Here is a 21,632-nt window from a genome sequence, read left to right as displayed (position 1 = left end):
GGTGCCTCGCAAGACGAAAAGAATCCGTTCCGCGAGTCTCTTCATCTTGCGGTTTTTTTGTCTTGCGAAGCAAGCCCATTAGCGGCTTAGCGGCTTAGCGCTATTAGCGGGCTTAGCGGATCATCTGATAAGCGGTTTAGCGGCTTAGCGGATCAGCTGATAAGCGGCTTAGCGGATCAGCTGTTAAGCGGCTTAGCGGATCAGCTGATAAGTGGCTTAGTGGATCAGCTGATAAGCGGCTTAACGGATCAGCTGTTAAGCGGCTTAGCGGCTTAGGATCAGCTGATAAGCGGTTTGGGGAAAAGGGGGGGAAGGAAAAAAAACCTGCAGGAACTCGCAAGACATTTTCGTCTTGCAAAGCAAGCCCATAGGAAATTCGTTTTGCGAAGCACCTCCAAAACGGAAAACCCTTTCGTCTAGCGGGTTTTCCGTCTTGCGAGGCATTCGTCTTGCGGGGCACCACTGTATTTTCATTGGAGAAATGTTGGAGGGTATGAGGTAGTAGAAATGCGTGGGTGGCATAACAAAACATTAAATTTCTTAATGATTAAAATATACTTATAATTTATGACATAGCATAACAGTGTTTGCTCTCTTTGAGAAAGATCAGTTTCTAACTTAATAAACCAGAGATTCTATACTAATTTTTTTTTTCTAGAATTATTTTCCAAGTGGTTACTTCCATTAAAATTACTTCTTGACAGTTTTTAAAGCTTGGCCATATGTTTGAGGCTTTCTTATCCATTGCTAGCATTCATGTACTAGCAGTTTTATTTAGATTCATGGCTTTCCTTACCCCATGGTATCAATATTAATATAGCTCAATATTTATATGTTTGTATGAGTTGATCATTCTCTGACCACAAAACTCATCTACATACTTCATCTAGTTTAGATACAGATGAAGACACTCTAACCCCCATCCTGGAGATATGCTATGTACAAATTGCCTGCCACAAACAGCTCCAACACCATTGGCACTAAAAGAACCATAACAAATACCGGTAGCTACCCTGAGTCATCATTTAGGATACCTTCAAGAGTCTCCCTTTTTCTGAACCTTCTTGTTTGTTTTGGACTTCACATAACAAAACAAAAAAAACTTCACAGGCCATAACCTTCATTTTTCAAAAGGTTTTTTTTGGGGGGGTGGGGGAGCATTTTACAGAAAGAACAATTGAATAAAAAAACTACTCCTTCAGGAAGAGTATTTTCTACTCCATTCCAGACCTCAGATGCCTCAATAGATTCATACTACTTTTGGCAAAAGTGTGATAAATATCCACAAAGTTTTGGTTGCTCATTTCTTCAGAGATGATAAAAGAGTGTTTAGCTCAAAATTTTGAGCACCTGAGATGTTTCTGTGTCATTGTTATTAACTACCACTGTATGCAGGGTGCTTCTTAATTTTTCTATAGTCCTAAATTTCTTCACCAAATGTTTGGGCTCACAGCTACAGCCCCAAGTTAGCAAAAAAAACCTGTGAAAACTTTTACTTCCAAATACTTGTGACGCTTGAGGCTGGTCTCAGAAATATATTCTGCTGCATATTCACCATCAGTTGCCTATTTGTATTTCTTGGGCTGTGCAAACTGACTGCTAAGACATCTGTAGAATAAAATACACATTCTCACAGATATGCTTGCTTTCCGTTCACCTCAGAGCTGCTTATGAAACAATAGTGTGTGTCTGAAGGTTTCCTTCAATCCTATCGAATAATGACTTTTCCTTACTTTTCTCTCAGTCAAATTTCCCCTGTATTAGTAGAGGATTTAAAGCAGAGATAAATCAGGGAGAGGGAGTGGAGTGTTATAACCTTTCACTGCTTGGTGTTTCTCTTCTTCAAATCCTCCTGGGAAACTGCTTTCCCAGTTGCTAGATTCTAGGAAAGCAGATTGGAATTATCAATTCACCACCATCCCTCAGTCCACAATACACTGTTCTGGAGCCTCTAGAGGCAGGTTGGGGGAGCTGCAGATGAGGCAAAATTCTGCACATGCGCTAGCAGAAGAGGCATCTTTTGGATCCCAGCCAGAAATGTCCCTGTGCCTCAGCGCTGGAAGCCCTGTGCCCTATATTTGTTCTTGATTGTGTAATACAGTGAAACATTGTAACAGTTTCAAAAATTGCTATCTAGTAGTAACAAGTTTAAAATCATTTCAAAGAAGATAAAATAGTAGCAAAACATGGCATTTTTAGATTATTGTGTTCAAAAAATAATAATACTTGATTTGCTGTACATTTCCTTTTTGTTAATAATTCAGCTCCTATTGGAGGAATTATTCCCATTATTTAATATAAGAGAAATTGATTAGTTAGGTACTTTTAGGAATGCAATCTTTAGACTTTCTTTCAATATTTTGAATTGATGTTGATGTCTGTATCTTCTGTAATATTGAACCTCCAGTGCAATTGCCTGTATTTTGGAGCCTATATAAAAACTCCTTTACTTCATTTACCCCTCCCCCTTAGCTCTTGTTGTATGATCTTTTTCCTCTTTCTTTGCTTTTCACTCCCCGTTGTTTATTATTCCAACCCACTGCATTTTGTTATCTGCTTTATTATGTTACCTAACTTCCACTTTTCCTGTTATATAGTTTCGCCTGTTTTATTTCTCTGACCTAGGTGCTTAGCAAACATACTGTCTGAATTCCTTTTTGAGAAGAAAATATTGCAACAAGCCTTTTCACTTGTGGGTTTCTCATTTTCGCTTATATCTTTTCTGCTTACACTTGTATGCATTCTATGAATTTCTAATCAAAACACTTGCGCAATATGCCATTTTAATAAATGGGGAATTAAGGCACAGAAATATTAAGCCTCTAGCTCAGGGCTTTCCAAACTGTGCGTTTGCGACACATTAGTGTGTCAGCTGCAGTGTGTAGGTTTGTCACACAAACGCTTCCCATGCTCCTCCCAGGGTTAATTTAATCTCTGGCTTGCTAGTAAAACTGATTTACTGTGTCGTGAAATGATGCATGTCTAAAAAGTGTGTCACCAACATGAAAAGTTTGGAAAGGCCTCCTCTAGCTCAAGGTTAGAGAGGTAGTCTTATGACCTATTGACCTGTTGGATGACCAGCGTCTGCAGCTAACTACTTGTTAGCCAGCCAAATGACAAGAGATCTGCTCAGCCTTTTATTATGTCTGAAAATGTGCACTTTACTTTGAACCAATTGGAATCTTCCATATTGTCAAAATGAGTTACCTTTTGAGACTGTCTATTATTGGATGACATCAAATAGTGTCAGCTCATTTTTGCAACGGAATTCTGCTTTTGCAACAGAATTCCTTCCCAACCCCCTGTGTATTCCATAAGTCTGCTCCAGAATGTTGAGGAAATTTCTGGAGCAGGGTGGGTGGGGCCTGCAGGAAAGAGGCGAGGAGAAGAAGTTCAGAGGAGCTTCTTTGGGGGGCCTTTGGTGGTGAGGAGGGGAGATAGAAGTCCTGTTGCATCTAGTAGAGCAGCATGGGATATTATGTATTCCTAGTATTGCCTATTTGTTATCCAGTCCATTCTAGTAGGAACCTTTTCCATTATTTACACAAATTTAAATGTTTCATCTGAATCACATACAAAACTTTGGACTTGATATTATTTAGTAAGCTTATTTACCATTTTTATAAAAATATAAATGATAAAAATGAAGATTCTTTAGTGTATAACGTTTTTCTGCTTACTTTTAAATTTTCTTCCTAGCAATATGAAAGCTTGATAAGCAGTAGCTACAGAACTGTTTCTTCATTCCTCTGCACAATACAGAATTACCGTAACATAAGCAAGGAAAACAACAAGGAGGCTCGTATTGAAAGCAAAACTAAGACGTGTCTTGGCTATTGTTAAGTTGCTGTTGGTATGGCATTAAAATTTTCTGGCTGGGCAGCAAAATTATTTAATTGGGAACTAAGGACTGTGTCTAATATCCTAATTTCTTTTAACATGGGGCAGCTGTATATAATTCTGCCAGTTATCACTAATATTTCGCAGGGCTGAAAGCTTTGCAATACTCATGTCTCTAATTTGTGTGCTTGACACTCTTCAACCATCGCACATAGCACAAGTTCACTGACCTGGCTTAAAGACAAAGACATTTGTCCTATCTTTGTGTCAGTACTTCATTCGTCATGAACCAAATCCAGGATTTCAAATATATTATGGTTTATGTATTTTTTAAAATATTAGTAACAACTATCGCATGCACACTTTCAGTACTGAATCCGTAATTAAAGAGAAGAATTCAGCAAACGAGTCATAATGTGATCCAGAAATAAGAGTCTGTGTCCTTGTTCCCTAGAAGTGTGTCAGAAAGTCAAATTGATGTCTTGCATGCACTGCTAACTGACTGTGTGGAAATTTTTTTAAGTTCACTTTTTTCTTTATTCTTCTGTCTTTTTTATCCATCTTCCCCCATTGTAGCAAATTAGACGCCCGGATGAAAGCAAAGGAGTTGCTAGTAGAGTTGGATCCCTCAAAGTAAATATGTTTCTAACTTTTATTTTGCAAGTTTTCTTCTATAGCCTACACTTTTATTTTGGAGGGAGCGGGGAGGGGAGGCAGAGGGTGGGGCTATTATCTTTCTCACCATTTCATTGTTTTTATTTCAGTGTTTTTATCACTGTTGGATCACATTTTGTTTGTTTCTGTGCTACACAAGAGCCACCATAATTCAGTTAGCCAAAGGCAAGTTGCCAAGTGCCTAGCTCTGGATGTTACTACGTATCGGGGGGCGGGGGAATAGCCGAAGTTTCCTTAAGAAGCCTACCATTTGTGAATAATTAACACTTCTCTGATAGATGGCAAGAATAAAATTATGTTCATGCTACATTTATATAAAAACAATGACACGTTCTTCTCTTTTAAACCACTTAGTGGCACTAAAATGGCTTAGTTTCATTTATTTAAATAGGATAAGGTTGCTTAGATTCAAGTTTTGTCGTTTAAGTGATTTGTGGATGAAGTCAGATTAAAACATGCAGTTTTCCTGTTTCAAATGTAAGATTGTTGATTGACTTCTCAGTTTTTACTTTATACTTTAAAAATACTCATTTTGTAATCAAATTAGCTGAATTTGTTGTGTGTATATATGCTTAAGAAGAGTGAAAATGGGAAATATGGGGAGAGAGATCTTGTGAGACATTTCTGAATAACAAGGCTGTTAAAATTACTGCAGGGCTAGGCCCCTTTACTGCCTTCTTTGTTCATTTTAAAGAATTACACAAATGTCTGGTGAGCTGGATCCATGCTAAGTTAGTTGCCTTTTGATTTCCACTGAAATCAAAAAGACTTAAATCAAGGCTAACTTTCCCCATTCGTTTTAATGGGAACTAAGTGCAACTAATTAAGTCAAAACTGTGGCAAATTAGTCAGCTTCCTAAAGCAGTTTCCATCTATAGTTTATAACATTGAGTTCCAAGATTATTATTTAATCTGCCCTTGCCCATACAGTCTTCTGAGAGATGCTGTTATGTTCTTTAAAAAACACATGTAAAAATCCAGTTTATGAACACGTTTTGAACACATGGCATGGCATAGGTTACCTTGTTAATATTTAGCAATAATTGTGGCCTCTCGTTTTTAATCCTTGCACTATTTCACTTCTCACTTCAGTTATTTTTTGCACCACATGAAGCACTAATTTTCTTTCTTCATTCTGCACTCTCCTTGCCAATCCTGCCTTCTCAATTTTTTTCAAAAATATATTTTGTGTTTGTGTGCGTGCGTGTGTATCACCTTTATTCCAGGACAAGCCATCCTCTCTTTTCTCTTAATACCGCTCTATACAGCTGCTCCGTGTGAAAGTGTTGTTGCACTGAGCATAAACAGGGGGAAGGGAAAAGTGTAATTATGCACCTATTTCCCATATTCAATTCCATACAATTGATTTCATAATAGAAAAAAGGAAAAAGTTGCTATTACGCTTGTGCCAATGATGCTGAAAGGCAACTACAACATTCCTCACTGTCTTTCTGTGAGGCTGATTTCCCCCCCCTTTTAATTTATGGTTGTGGTGCAGTCGAAGATATACTTTGCATTGTTGGATACTTTTGCTGCAGTGGACAGAACAAGTTTCAGTCCACGTTTAATGGAAAATAAAAATAGCCATTGAAAATATATGTACATAATTAACTGTGAATCCAGCTTTCAAATTGTATTCCAAAAAAAAAGATCTATCCTTACCGCAAACTTGTATGCAAGATTTGTAAGTTTATACTTGAATAAATGCAGCACTTTGGGTTTTGAATTCAGTGGATTGGATCCGAAGATCAGTGAAAAGAAGGAAGCTCTTAGAAGGAAATTTTGCTATTCCCTCCCCACCACAGCCAACTGCTCCTCCCCAGGCCTTTCCAAGGGAGGGAGAAAGGGAGGACAGCCTCAAACCAGGCATTCATAAAAGGTGTGTCTGCCTGGTTTTGAGATGATCCCATCCAGCAGCCCCATGTTCCACATTGGAGAGTTTGTTCAGAGGTTCAGACTACTGCAGCAGAATGAGGAGATGGTAAACTTTCCTTCTGTGAAATCCCATGCATTCACTTATCATTGGATCCAAGTTCATTTACCCCGTGTCTTTTGAAATTTAGGTCATCTTTCAAAACCTACTGATACTTTCGTTAGATTTCTTAATTCAGTACTCTACTAAATATAAGAATTGTTGCTGTTAGCGTTCAGCAGTAGCCAATTTAGGCATCAGAATGGGCTATGAACATTTAGAAATTGCATGGAAGACCCAGTTTTTGGTACTTTGCCCACTGAAAACAATCTACAATATTTCAGCACTCTCCTTGCTACAAACAATGCTTGAAAATTAGGGAGTTTGCTAAAGGCAATGATCACTAAACAACCTGTATTTACTAACTGAACTAACTTTTACATGTTGAAAAAATAATTGCTGATTTAACCAAATGAGTTGTTTTCTTGTCAGAGTATATGGAGCATATATTTGTGTTGATAAAATGTTTGATGTATTGCAAAGGCAGTGAGAAATGTGTTGCGCTATGATCTTATCTTTTTTATAAAAAGAATGGAAACAACAAACATGAAAAGAGAATAGGTATAATTTTCAATTCATTTTCTGATGTTTACATGTAGCTCCATCGAAAGCTGGAGGAGCTCAGAGATCACCTAGAAGGAAATGTCAAAGGATGCTCTCTCCGAGTAAATGTACGATTTCACTCGGTGATTTGTTTTTTAAAAACTTCCGTTGGCTGGTAACACCAAATCTGATTGGTTTGTCCTCTCATCCCCATCTTTTTCCCCTTTCTCTCTTTTCCCTTCTTCTGTTTCTTTTTCTAGCTGGGGTTTCATTCAAATATCCATGAAAATTTGGCATAATTTCACAGGGTTTAATTTAAGAGAAAACCCTAATATGCGTTAAATATTAAGTAAATTTTGTGCTTTCCCATTGAGCAACAACAAAAAATCCTTTCCAAAATTAAACCATCACCTGAAGTCATTTCCTAATTGCAAAGCAAATTTCAAGGCTAGGGTGGCTAACTTGTGATCCTCCTGCAGGTTGTTGGACTAGTGTTCCCATCATTTCTGACTATTGACAATGGTGGCTGGGGTTGCTAGAATCTGGAAGGCCACTCCTACCCTAGGCATCAGGTTAAGTCATGGCTGGGGAACCTTTGATACTCCAAATATGGTTTGACTCCAACTCCCATCAGCCTCCACCAGCGGCCAGGGATGTTGGAAGTTGTAGTCCAACAACATCTGAAGATCCAAAGATCCCTGTCCTCATTTAAATGAACACTTTTTAGATCATCTGTACCTTTGCTTTTTTACTGTTTACTTTGAAATTCTTTGTTTTTAACTTCTAGAACTGCACTAACATTACAGATTTACAACATGGGGGGGGGGGAGTGTTATTCCTGGCAGCTAAGTTATATATTACATGCAGTTGGTTAGTGAGGTTTACTAAACTAAACTTAGTTTCACTAAGTTTTGTTTAGTGAAAAGCAACCTCTAGGTGCTTTTCCCCTCATGGATGGGACAGCAGCTTGGAGCATGTGGTCTTGCATGTACAATTAGTAGGAAGCAAAGGGATTAAGCAACTACATGTAATGTGCAGTTTGGCCCCAAGTCTAGGAATAGCAGTGGCAGGAGCACTAGATAGTTTAAAAATAAAAATCAACCACACAGGGCAAAGTACAAGAAAAAAATATCACTGCTAGTTTGACACTAAACATTACAATAAAAACATGGAAAATGCACCAAGTTCTGAAAATGGAGTAAGAATCTGAATTGGAATAACTATAACCAGATCGCTAATTGCACATCAGCCACTTTACAGTAATGTCCACACACCCTTTTTCATCCATTATCTTCAAGGTTGTGGATGCATTGTTTAATATATCACAAGTTGGATTCAAGATCCAGAATAGTAATGTCATTGACAGAAAGTGGTACTATAATGTTGTTGTTTTTTAAATCACCAAATATATACCATCTGGACATAGAAGTCAAATCCCAAGGGTCAGATGTAAGGCGATTGTGCTGCTTTAGTTTCCCCAAATGTCAAAGAATATGCAGAATATCAATATTTTGCTATTGTTTTGTTTGCTTGTTTGTTTTTCAAAAGGTCATCACAGAATATGCAGCATCATTTAGATTCTCTGTTAAAACTACATGTACTAATGATGCCAATTCCAGAAAAAGAGCTAGGGTAGAAGCAACATTTGTGGGATTTTCCTCCCATTTTGAATTCATTCATTCTCTGAAGAAAATGAAAGGCTAATTCTTAACTCCCATTCCCATTTTGCAGTAATAATTAACACATAGACAGAACATTGAATAGTGATCCTGAGTTTGGGCAGATATTGTGTGAATTTTCTCTCAAGTTGTAGTATAAAAGCAAACCATAAACTGCTCATAAATTTTGATGAAATGGTTTGAGATTGAAACACGTAAAATTGTTCTCTTTCACATGACAATATTTAATATTGCTGAGGAGAGTTACTTTATGGACAGAGAAAATAGCAAAGATTCCACAGGTGCCATGAATAATCTTGTGGTTGGGGTTCATCTGCCAGATTTCATATGGCACTTGCAGCATATGTTTTGCTTATGAGGATGGATGGAAAAGAAGATGGACTCACTGATCAAACCACACAGTGATACAACCAAACAATGATACAATGACAAAACAACAATATAACTTATTTGTTGAAATAATCTGAGACAAAAGCAAAGGGGGGAAAGTAGGTGAGAGTTGAAGTTCATTGTCATATATACCAGCCTGGTTTTGGAAAAGGATTTATTGCAGATGTACAGTGGGATAGATGTATGGTATTTTAAGCATTTTGTTTAATAGCTTTGGCTACTGCCTCTCCCAAATAAATTGAAAACTAAGGTAATTCATAATTCTGTGCCTATTTAAGGTGGAACCTTTGCATTGTTTCAAACGCTGTATCTGTTGCATTAATTAGTCGCCTCACTAATAAACCAAAAGGACATTTTGGCTGTCTCAAACTTTTAAAAGTCAACCTTTTAAACATGCTAAACATTTCCAAAAATATTAAATGAAAAGGACCCTTTTAAAATGTTAATCTTCTTACATCACAGAAAAAAACCTATCCATAGTTTTGTGTAAATTAAGCTCCTAATAAAGCAATGAATGATAATATTTTTAAACATTCTAAGGATTATGCACAGGCCCCAAGATTTGTTTGGTATATGAGCTTTTTTTCTTTTTTAAAGATCTCTTTCAGAGTCACTGTGCTCTTTCCACTTCAGTCTGTGCTCCAGGTTCTTGACATTACCATCAGATTGCCCAAATGTTGCCTGAACATTGCCAAAGGACAGCCGTTAATGATCAATATCTAATAATAATTAATAATTAATAAAAAGTAGAAAACTAGGGGAAATAGGTGTGACTATAGTGGATTAGATGCATGTGGTTGGAAAGAGTAACAGTATAAGCCCTGTCCCAGCTCTGTGCTCCTTTTAGTGTCTAGGATAATGAGCATGTTTTTCAAAAATCCATTGTAATAAATCACAGCTATTAATTTAATGGAACAACATGCAGGGTGTAAATTAAAGACACCATTGGAGTAGGTCTTCATCTGCCTCTGTTTCTCAGTGACTGGATTTAGGGGTACTGTTTGTTCCCCCAATTATGTCTCAGGTTTAAGAACATTTCGTTCTTCATCGGCAGAAGCAATTAAGAACTGCGGCAAATACTATTTGATTTTCCCCATTCCTATCTCTAGTTCGGTTCTGATTTGATTTAGTAGTCATTTTACACTGATTGAACTGACACCATTTTTCTACCTGTCTATCTACCTATTTATTGTCCTATTTATATCCTGTCTGGAACTCAAGGCAGTGGATATGGGGTTCCCAAGCAGTCTCCCATCCAGGCACTGACCAGATCCCAACCTCCTTGGCTCAAGCAAGGCCACTGCTCCATATTCCTTCAAACCATGCCTTGAAACCCTCAAGTAATACTGGCCCAGTAAGGGAGGTCAGTATTATTATACCCATATTGCAAGCGTGCAGGCACTCAGGCTGTGAGACAAAGGCTTTCCTAAGGGAGTTCATAAGAAGAAGAGAGACAGATTTATCTTGGAACTTATCTTTCATACAGATATGGTTAACGCTTACTGACATGTCATGCAGTAAACTTTTGAACTGTTACTCCATTTCCTAGTTGTATATAGAGGAAAGTAATTTAGTGTTGTTGTTTTTCAAATGATGAAAATATATTAGCATGAGAGGAGGCAAAGGAAACTTTTATGGTAGCTAATGTCAGCAGGAATAACTTTCGAACACTTAAAAGGCAGGTTTAGCTTAAGCATAATGAGACCACAGAACAATTTAACCACACAAGTAATATAGGATTCCTCGCACCACAGGTTATATATAAGCATATATATTAACATAGTTTGCTGAAATGTGTATATGAATAAAGGAACCAGAATAGCTCTGCCTTGTCAGATATCATTAAAAACACTTGCACCAAGTCAAACTAAGAGAACTCATCAAAATAAATTTGTTTTGGACTACCTCCTTATCCTGTGCAGTATATTATCCTAAAACAACTTCTGATAACACAGCATAAGCTGCCTATGTGAAAACTGACAACATGGTTTACAAATGATCATTTTTGTGCTGTTTATTCTTATTTCTCAGGGTTACTGGGTTCAGTATCCCCAGTAATTTCATATGCTAAAATCAAAGTCAAATATTTTCTCAGGGCATAACATAAGAATGATAGCCAGAACCATTTAATGTCATAACACCATGTATATCAGTGTGCATATGCTTTATTATATATAATGGATATATGTAATGACACTCATCTAAAATATTTTAAGTGATTTAATCACCCCGTGTCAGGGTGGTTAAGTTCTTTGTACAGCTTCTGAGTATGACTAATGTTAGATACCACTCTTAGTTATTATTTTATTTATTCCTGCTTAAACTTTTAGAGCAATTCCTCAGAAGACAACTTACAAGTAAAATTCTAAAGGCAAAATAATTGAACAACTTACATGTGATAAAAGCCATATCACATAAAATTATATACGTTATAAGGAGTCATCAGTTAAAAACTTGGTGAAATAAAAATATATTTAGGGTCCCCTAAGAGATTGCAGCAGAGTCTGTCAGCCTGAGTTCTTAGAGTATGGCATTCCACAACTGGGGGGCCACCATTGAAAAGGGCCTATTCCTGGTACCCACCAGGTTTATTTGTCATATGGCAGGCCAGAGGAAATCTGTAGCCAGCCTTAAGTCCCAGGCAAGTTATTATAGGTGTAGGTAGTACATCAAAGAACCTAGTCTTAAACCTTTAATCTGAGCCTGGAAATTGAGTAACCATTGCAAATTCAGTTTCATGATTTTTGGAAATTTCAGGGAAATGGTGAAAAGCACAGAATGTCTGAACAGGAATGTGTCATGACACAGCACCACACCCAGGGCATCATTTGGTGTGTGGTTTTTTTAAAAAAAGATATGACTTGGCCAACAATGGCCATGGAACAAGACCATGTCATGACATAGTATCATTTACATTTGGGGATTGTGTAGAACAGAAGAAGGCAGTGGGCTGATGATTGGAGCTGTGTTGCCACTTCAAGCAATGACATTCTTTTTCTGTTTAAGGAAGAAAAGCTTAAGAAAATAACTGCTGCCTCAAATCCTGCAAAGCCTCTTACCCCCGTAAATGTTTTGAATCTACCCTCCCTTGCAAAACTAACAGACGCATACACACCTTGCAATTTCATGAGGTACAAATTATACCCTAAAGTGAAAGGAAGATTTTCATCACAGTTCTCCTGTAGTATGGAGTAGAACCTTAGTCTCACAATGCCACTTCTGGACCCGCCACTCCTAGGCTTGCCGTATTTCAAAAAGGGAAATTCCTGACACCCACAAAATTGTAGAGCTTTTGGGGAGAAACATAATGCAAGAATAGTGGTTTTTATCTTTTCCACTGCTTTTTCCATCACGTTGCCGTACATCCAGGTTTTCCCTGACATTTTGCCAATTTGGCAAAATTCCCCCAATGCCATTTTTACACCTGAAAACCAGGACATGTCAGGAATTTTCCTGACGTATGGCAAGCCTAGCCACTCCAGAATGGATCAGTGCCACCATGCCTCCCAATTCCCACTCCAGCAAGAAGTTTAATATGTCCTTAGCACACATTCCCACAGATGAACATTTTCCCTTGCCAGTTAAAACTGTCTCAATCAATTGATCCCCTGAAACTGGGCATAGGGAACCTGTGGGGTAGGATCATGAATACATTAAGGCTACAATCCAAAAACAGATCCCCCAGATCAGTTAAATTTACTCTTGTGTAAATATGCTTATGATCAGGCTGTAGAATTTAAATAATAGTAAACCTGGAGTATTTGCCCATATAAATCTTCAAGTTCTTTTGTATGTATATAGCTTTTTTAAAAGTTGACAATTATGGATTTCTGAAATCAAGATAATCAGTCATCCCAGAGGGTGCTTCTTATTAGGAAATAAAGTAAGATGTAAGTTCAGTTTTAAAGTACTTGTATTTTAGAGTTTCCACCTTAAATGGCCTAATCTATTAAAAAAAAATGTGTATGAAAATCTGGTTTTGGGAATGAAATGAACCCCCTGCTAATGTCTCAGTGCTGGAACCACCTAAACAGAAAACCTTCTAAGACCTACTGTGCCATCATTTCTTTTTTAACAATGTTTTCTTTTCCCCACTGCACAACCAGGCTCGGCTCCCTTCGTGCTCATCCACCTATAGTGTTTCTGAGGTATATTTTGCACGTGATCTGTCACAGTCAAAATTGTCACTCATCACCCTTTATTTTATTTTATTTTATTTGGTCTTGCACCATACACAAGTGAGGAAAAATCAGTTTGTGCGATTGGTTCTGCATGATAACCTGCAACCATGTCCAGCATGGTTTAATACCACCATAGCAGTTTGAAATCACCCTGGTGTAAATGCCAACACTTACTGCATAGCACTATACCTTTAATGGGAGACACATTTGATAATCTATGATTATACTGTGTAATTACTACACATAAATATAACATGCTCTACAGCTTTTTAAAAATGTTCCTTCCACAAGTTCATGAACTCTGATGATAACAAGGCCATCCAGAAATTAAAAAGTTCCTTCAGATTAATAGTTACCTTTTTATATATGAATTACTTTGAGAATATATAGATTTAATACTGAATATAGTCACATTAAAATCATATGCACACAAACTGTCCCTGTGTTTTCAGGGATAGTGGTAGAATTGCTTGTTGTTTCATCCAACAATGCTTTCCCTTAATTCTTCTTTTTTTTGAAATAGAATGCTTGCAAATATTGGACAAAGTTTCTCTATAATGGGAAATATTCAGAAACACAAATCAAATACATCTGATAAATCTCTTTGAAACAGGATTTATGATGTAGTATCTGTTTCTTTAAGAAAGCACTGTAAGATATTTTAGGTGTAATATCTATCCCAGAGACTGCCAATGCAGCACCTCTGTGTTGTACCAATGCCTCCTGTGGTTCCCATGGAAAGTCTCCGTAAATATCCCCTCAAAGATTCCCAATGCATGAGAGATTGTTTGCTTTTCCTGCTTAGTTCCCATTTGCACTACTAGCTCAGCCTCTCCTCCCTTGAACACGTCTCCTTAAAAATGCCCACATTTCATTAGATGGCAAAACTGGACACTCACCCTTCCTTCTGTCCTGAGCAGATGAGAGGTGCAAAGAGCTTCTCTGTGAGTGTTCAGCTGGTTTAGGTGCCTTTTTTCCATTTTGGGGCACATGCCTGCATTATTTCGTGATTTCAGCTCTTTTAGATGTTGCAACCATTTTGTCTTATGCCGCACACCCCACAGCAGCCATTTTGTGACTAGTGCCTACAGCACATTCTCAAAACTGCGAATGTGCCCACTGGCCCAAAAAAGATTGCAACCCCTGATCTATCCTATGCAGGTGTCTACTAACAAATTACTATGCATCCTTTGCTATTCAAGCATCAGAACATAACTGTTATATAGAAAATGTTTACAGCCAGCCTCCCTCCTGTGCTTACAGAGACTTTCCACAGGCAGACATAGAAGAACTGCCCATGGGCATTGTTTTCAGCCCTTCCTTCCCACCTCTAGCCAGGTGTGGTGCTGCTGTGGTAGGCAAAACATGTGGCTACTTCCCAATAAATGAGACCTTCCCATACCTTAGTTATCCCCTGACCTGCTCTGTACATATACTCATGTTCACTTATTCATGCTCTTTGTGGAAGTAGGCTGCACACCAGAGGTCTGGAGAAGATCAGATTACTGAAAAGCTAAGTAAGGTGTTGAAGGAACTCGCATTATAAGGAATAGGCAGGTCTGTTTCAGTACAGTCAGCAGAGTGGCAGCATGCCTGTTAAGTTGGATGAGGACTCATTAGAATGCCAGTGGGGATCTTTTTTAAGTTAGAAGAATTCTTTATATATGGGAAGGAATGGATCATGCTAGATATCATTACAAATGCTTGCTAAGTATCTACCAGTGTAGTCAATATAGCTGGCTGGATTTATCCAGCCATCTATGGAAGATGACATCTTCCATAGATGTCAATGATTATCTCTAGTCCATGCGGTCTAGAGATAGGTCAGTTTTATCAAGAGGAATGATGCAGATTGTAGTTTGCGGCCCTGCAACTGTGTTCAGTACCTGGAAAATTATGCTAAGCTCTTTTTAAAAAAAACCCCTTGGCTCACTAAGAGGTGTGATGTTGCACCAGCTCAAGGGTTCCAGGGACATTGTGCACATAATAGCTGAATGCCCGTGACAAACAGCAACTGTGTTGTGCATGAAGAAAGCACCAATATATCTGCCCTGTTCTGCTACAGAGATTTATAGCCTAATCCCAGCACTGACATGAGAGGACCAGTCACTGTAGTTCTGAAACTCTCCTGTCCAACTATGTGAACTGCTGTGCGCATTTTAAAATATACTAAAGTGACAATATATCAGATATTCAGTGTTTGTTTCATTATATTGTACAACTGAAAGGGCTAGAATTAGGGCGTTTTTTTTACCACAGCTTTCCTGAACTTTAAATACATGTGGCTTTCCTTCCCCCCCAAAATGCATGCAGTCACTCTATATTAAAAGCACAGAAGCCATTAGTACCTTTATCTTCCAAATAAGATGCTATGAGAACTTGTAGAACAAGGTTCTATTTCTCCCACCCCATCCCCACCCCAACTAGGCTTGCTTTGTTTGTTTCTTAAGTAGGCCAGATGTTTATTGTCAAGTTTCCCTGTCAGTTCCAAACAAGCAGTTATATAAACTTAGCCTTATTACTTGGGTTGATGGAATGGGATATGGACTAATGAGACTACTCAATATTTTGGCAAGCTCTGTTATTATCAAGTCAGCTTTTTAATCCCTATAACAACCCTGAGCCATTTCACCCTGAGCTTCATTTTTTTCCTGCCCCTTACTAGGACCTAAAGTAAATATTAGAAGTTGAAAACATTTTTTCCTTGTTTATACATGGGGAGGCATATACAGGTTTAGTCTTGACTTAGCTAGGATCACTATGATAAGCAGTGGCAGCTGTTGCTTTAGTTGATGTGCTTATCTGAACACTAGCTGCTGGAGACAAACAGGAAGACCATAATCTTAATCACCTGCATAGTTGCACCCCCTGGCATTTGGTTGGCCACTGTGAAGCACTTGCACGTGTTAGTCATGATATACAGAAGACCTGAGTTCATCCTGTCACTTTTCAAATCTTGCACTCATAAGAGGGCTTCTGATCTAGTAGACACTTCTGCTAGCAGAAGAGGGAAAGATGCTTGGGCTGGTTTTTGTTTTGTTTTTCCTTATTTCCCCTTGTAGTCCTCTTCTACCCTGTTCTGGAGGGTCCCCCGGCTCTCTGGAGCATATTTCTTTTGGCGAGGGAGGAAAAATGGGGAGGAAAAATGGGCAAAAATTGCCTCACCCCTTGTTCCGTTACCAGAGGTATCCACTGAGTCAAAAGCCATTCCCTGACTGCAAGGCCACCAGTTGGACTGTACTACTGACATTTGGAAAATGAACCTATCTATGTGTTTTCATGGAAAACTGAAACTCCTGAGAAGACAATCTTCCAAAAGGACTGGTTATATGAGTTTTATGTCTTCTTTGAACTGAACATAGACCTAATACATTTTGTTGATTCCTTAAACAAATTTATTAATCTGCAGGGTTTATGTGACTGATTAAAGTATAGTATGTTCTCTACAGACATCTGCTGATGCGTATGTTGTTTCTTTGGTTTTTCTAGTGAACACTGTTTGTGGGAAACTATGCATATTCTTGCATTAGCAGATGCCCCTTTTTCCATCTTCTTTTTCTTGCATTTTAAAAAGTCACTTTTACATGTCTTCCTTTATAGTTGATCCTGATGGATATTCATGTTCTTGGAATTGTTCCATCATGTAAATGCATCGCAAACTTTCAATGCTGTTAAAGCTTGTTGAAAGTTAATTTCACCCATGTCATTAAAAGGATGAGAGCTTTAAATTGCAAGAAACCACAATGAACTGTTTCCAAGAAACAACAACAACTTGGGTTTAACAGAATGAGTGTCTATTATAGTTACAGGACACTGTATTATTATGGGATCTTTTCATAAATTATCAGTTCCTTATGTTCAGTGAAATAAGAGCCTCTACCAAGATAATAGCTATAGGGAAGCATTCAACATGACACTATTCTGATTGTTCTATCAGCACAAGGATTTATGCTTGCCAGGCAAAATGATGCCCCCCTCTTCTTTCCCTTCGTGTTTTTCTGGGGGTTCACCTGATCCTCCAGAGCATATTTAGGGGGAGGCACAAGAGGTGCACAGAAGAGGAGAGGGGGGAAGCCCTACAGTGCTAGCAGGACCCCTTCACTAGCTTCTGTGCAGGCCCCAATATTTTCTTCAAAGACCAAGGGCACCAACTAAGTTGACGCATGCATGAAATGAAGTCCTCTTGCACTATGAGATCCCCTCATTAGTAGTAAGGGGCGGGCACTCATGTGCTGGAGGGGCAGGGCACAAAGGGTGGAGGAGCCCATTGAGGCATCCCAGCCCTACCCACCCACGCGGGGGAAGCCCTGCCAGCTGATGTGGCACTTGGTGAGTGCAAAGCAGGTACCCCCACACCAGTGCCCCCACCATGGCCCTGCCTAGTGCTCCTCTCCACGAGCGCTGGTTCCTCCAGTGCTCTGTGTGTGTGTGTGTGTGTGTGTGTGTGCGCGCGCGCGCGCCCCTGCTTTGTGCCCCCTCAAAAATCCATGCCCGGAGACACGGCCTCTCTGGCACACCCACCCCACACACTGTGCCCTGGTTGTTCCCTGCATACATACCCCACTTTGCACTGCATTGAATTCCAGCTTTACTAAACTAAGATTTGTATTCAACTAAGTCCTGTTCATTGAAATCAATAAACTTAAATTAAGTCATGCCCATGAGCTTCAGTAAGTCCACTCTGAATTGAGTAAGACTAGCATTGATGACTTACTCTGAGTAAGACTAGCATTGATGACTTAAAGACTGGATTATTTCATTGCACTATGTGTGGGGTTTCCCTTGTGCTTGATCCAGAAGCTGCCGTTAATGCAGAATATTGAAGCATGATTGCTGATGAGAGTGAGACTCTGTCTGCTCTGATTGCCCATTTCCTACTTGGCCGAGTTCAAAATATTACTATTTGTGTATAAATCCCTTAGCAGCTTGAGACCAGTTGACTTGTGGGATCACCTTACCCCATATGTATCCACTTAACCACTTTGATCTGTGAAACTGCCACTATTACAGGTGCCACAGCACCTACAGTTTGGAACTCCCTGTCTATTAACATCCGACAGGCGCCTTCGCTGTATTTTTTCAGTGCCTGCTAAATATATATTTTGTTCAAGCAAGGCTATCCAGGCATGTAGAAGTTACATGTGTTTTATCACTTTTGGGGTACTATTGATTTTAATCATATTTAGAATGTTTTTAAATACCAGTTTTAACTATTTTTGAGAATTTCATTGTTTTATAGTTTTGTAAACTACTTAAAGGTTTTCCTACAATTGAGTGGTATATACATATTGTTAAATACCACCCTATATCAAAACAAGAGCAAGCTCTATTGTATGGATTTGTAATTTTGATATGTAAGATAAATTTCTGTTGCAGTGCATCTGAGCAGCACACACACAACTTTGGAAGAGATTAGTTCTATTATGCAGAAAACTTTGATTTAGAAATTTAGTTCTGGCAACGCAAGGGAGACAGACAATTTGGAATAATTCTGAAGCCTTTCCCAAAAGAAAATAAACTGTTACTGAATAGCTGCAACCAAGCTGTGTTGTAGCTTAATTGATTTGTTGTATATAGAAATATCTAGTAGTTAACTCCACTAAAATGTTTCATAATCTCAAGGCATTATAGATTACTTGCATTAAATAGGGTTACACTTTCAATATGCCACCAAGTCAGTCCTGGACCATTAAAGTTCTGCTTCTCCAGTTTCCTAGTATGCAGGACCTATGGCTATATTATGACACTCTATATAGACTTTTATTATTAGCTATGGTAGAATTTAGTAATCTCTGAGAAAGGTTGACCCTTTGATGAATATTCTCTTATGTATAATTCTTGTCAAGGAGACTTTTAATACACACTTTATTAAACATGCAATCATAATTAAGTGTAGCTCTTTTGGTCATAGATATATCTATTCTTTTTTAATGACATTTCATTAAAACTTTCTCACTTAAAATATTAGATCACATTAGCTGCACTCATGTATAAAATTACTTGGCCTTCAGCTCTGTATTTTATACAGTGTTGCCTATGATTGGTATGTAACTGGGTGGTCCACACTCTGCTTATTTATGAAACTCCCCATAGATAGTTTTCAGTGGACACATTTTTTAAATATATATATATGTCTGCCTTTGTATCACAGCCATTTACTGTCACCTTCAGCTTTCCCTTTCCTGTGACTCTATCCATCTCTTTCTGGCTTCTTGCATGTGCTATGTTTGAAAAATGCTGAAACAAAATAATGAAGGAAGCCTTTCAGTTTGCTTGCGGAAGGCACAGCAGCAGTCAAATATATATCTGCCAAAACTATATCATTTCAATATACTTCAGTAACAATATCCTTCAGTTTCCAATACGATTTTGTACACTGAAAAAATAAATGACTAGAACAAGAACATATATTGCTTGTAGAACTGGATTTGGGTTTTTTAAGTCAGCCTATTCTATTTTATACAAATGATAATGCTATCTGAAAGGCTAAAAAGTTAGGAAAATTCAAGACAAATAAGCTTTTATATCAAAAGTTTGCATTTGTTTAAAGACAATGATTATCATGGAGAAGAACAACTAATATTTTACAGCTTGCTCTTTTATTTGGCACTATTTCAAAATGCCTGTTGTGATAGAGGATGTTACTATTTAAAAAGTGGGTTATGTTACCCCAAAAGAAAAGAAGACACAATATGCAAATAAATAATATCAACTAAAAGGTAAAGGTAAAGGGACCCCTGACTATTAGGTCCAGTTGTGGCCAACTCTGGGGTTGCGGCGCTCATCTCGCTTTACTGGTTGAGGGAGCCAGTGTACTGTTTCCAGGTCATGTGGCCAGCATGACTAAGCCACTTCTGGTGAACCAGAGCAGCGCTCAGAAACGCCGTTTACCTTCCTGCTGGAGCGGTACCTATTTATCTACTTGCACTTTGACGTGCTTTCGAACTGCTAGGTTGGCAGGAGCAGGGACCGAACAACGGGAGCTCACCCCGTTGCGGGAATTCGAACCGCTGACCTTCTGATCGGCAAGTCCTAGGCTCAGTGGTTTAACCCACAGCGCCACGATACCAACTATTGGCAGGTAAAGACACTGGGGGGGGCATCATGAATAAAGTTGATTTTTTAATTCCATATTTTGTATACATCTTTTAAAAGTTTCTGGCTTGAAAAAAAAGCAATAAAATGTTGTTCACAGCCACAACTACCAAGAGCCTTCAGATTGAAAATAAAACATAAATGCACACCATGAAATCAGTTCTTATTTTTCTTTTTTTCTGGTATCAGTTTATATTGTTGGAGAAGTTGAAAGTAAAATGAGTCATTTTCAAAAAGGAGTCATGATGTATATCTGAAATCAATCAAGATATTTCCATATTGATTAGAAAGCCAGAAGTATAGAGCTGGAAGGGACCCAATGGTCATCTAGTTCAACCCCTGTGATGCAGGACTCTCCAACCTCTGCTTAAAACCTCCAAGGAAGGAGAGTCCACCACCTCCCAAGGGAGTCCATTCCACTGTCCAACAGCTCTTACTGCCAGAAAGTTCCTTCTGATGTTTAGTCGGAATCTCCTTTCTTGTAACTTGAAGCTATTGTTTCAGGTCCTACCCTGCGGAGCAGGAAAACCAAGCTTGCTTCATCAACCATATGACAGCCCTTTGGCTGTTCCTATTGAAATTCGTTTTGTTAGTTTTGGCTCGGTTCTCCAATCTGTTTAGGTCATCTTGAATCCTGATTCTCTCTTCAGGTCACTATGACTTTAGAAATACCTGACATGGTTGAAAATAGTTGACTGGCTTCCACACTAGCTTGGAAGCTAATATTTGACACATTTGAAATCCAGAGCATCTTGACAGTTTTATGTTGGTTTGATTGTTTTTAAGCCTGAAGATAAGACACCTTGCAATCAGTCTTTAGTAGGATTTTTAGTAGCATTTGGGAAATGTTTATTTTCTTCCAGAATACAGAATTCCTACGCATGTGCTTGTGCATATATACAGATGAAGTGGCTAGAAAATAATGTTTTCCATTTACTTTCTATTTCTTTATTCAAACCCATACGCCTCTCATAACAAACTGCCAAACCCCACCCCAATCTACAGCAAGAAAATCTTACTTGATGCTTTAGGTTTTCATCATTGCATGTTAAGTATCTGTTAAATATTCTTTGGTGTTGAGATTGATGCCTAAAGCAGGGGATAGCATATATCTGTACAGTGTAAAGTGAGCTTATGAAAAGGTTTTGTTGAAAGGATATGTAGATATCCCAGCTTGGAGTTCTTCATTAATAGGGACAAATTGCAAGTAATGTTATTTGAGTGTTTTAAGAAGTTTTTTATTACAGGGCACCTCTA

General features: G+C 38.4%; 1 protein-coding gene across 39 annotated transcripts in view; it reads left to right on the top strand.

Moving 5' to 3' along the window:
• GPHN (gephyrin) overlaps window positions 1-21,632 on the top strand; it is a 239,996-nt gene that overhangs the window by 169,289 nt on the left and 49,075 nt on the right. For 11 of the 39 annotated variants that reach the window (XM_083460138.1, XM_083460130.1, XM_083460159.1 and 8 more), the window contains one exon: window positions 4,417-4,473. The exons of 13 other annotated variants lie outside the window; for them this stretch is intronic. In XM_083460138.1, the coding sequence (XP_083316264.1) occupies window positions 4,417-4,473 (57 nt within the window). Of the gene's footprint in view, window positions 1-4,416; window positions 4,474-7,086; window positions 7,159-13,205; window positions 13,248-21,632 lie in introns of all 39 variants that reach the window. 15 more of the 39 variants (XM_083460125.1, XM_083460123.1, XM_083460145.1 and 12 more) reach the window with 3 other exon arrangements.

The sequence above is a fragment of the Podarcis liolepis genome (assembly GCF_965112155.1).
Source record: "Podarcis liolepis genome assembly, chromosome: 1".
Taxonomy (NCBI): Eukaryota; Metazoa; Chordata; class Lepidosauria; order Squamata; family Lacertidae; genus Podarcis; species Podarcis liolepis.
The sequence above is the reverse complement of the archived record's forward strand: the minus strand, read 5'-3'. Positions and strand labels throughout refer to the sequence as shown.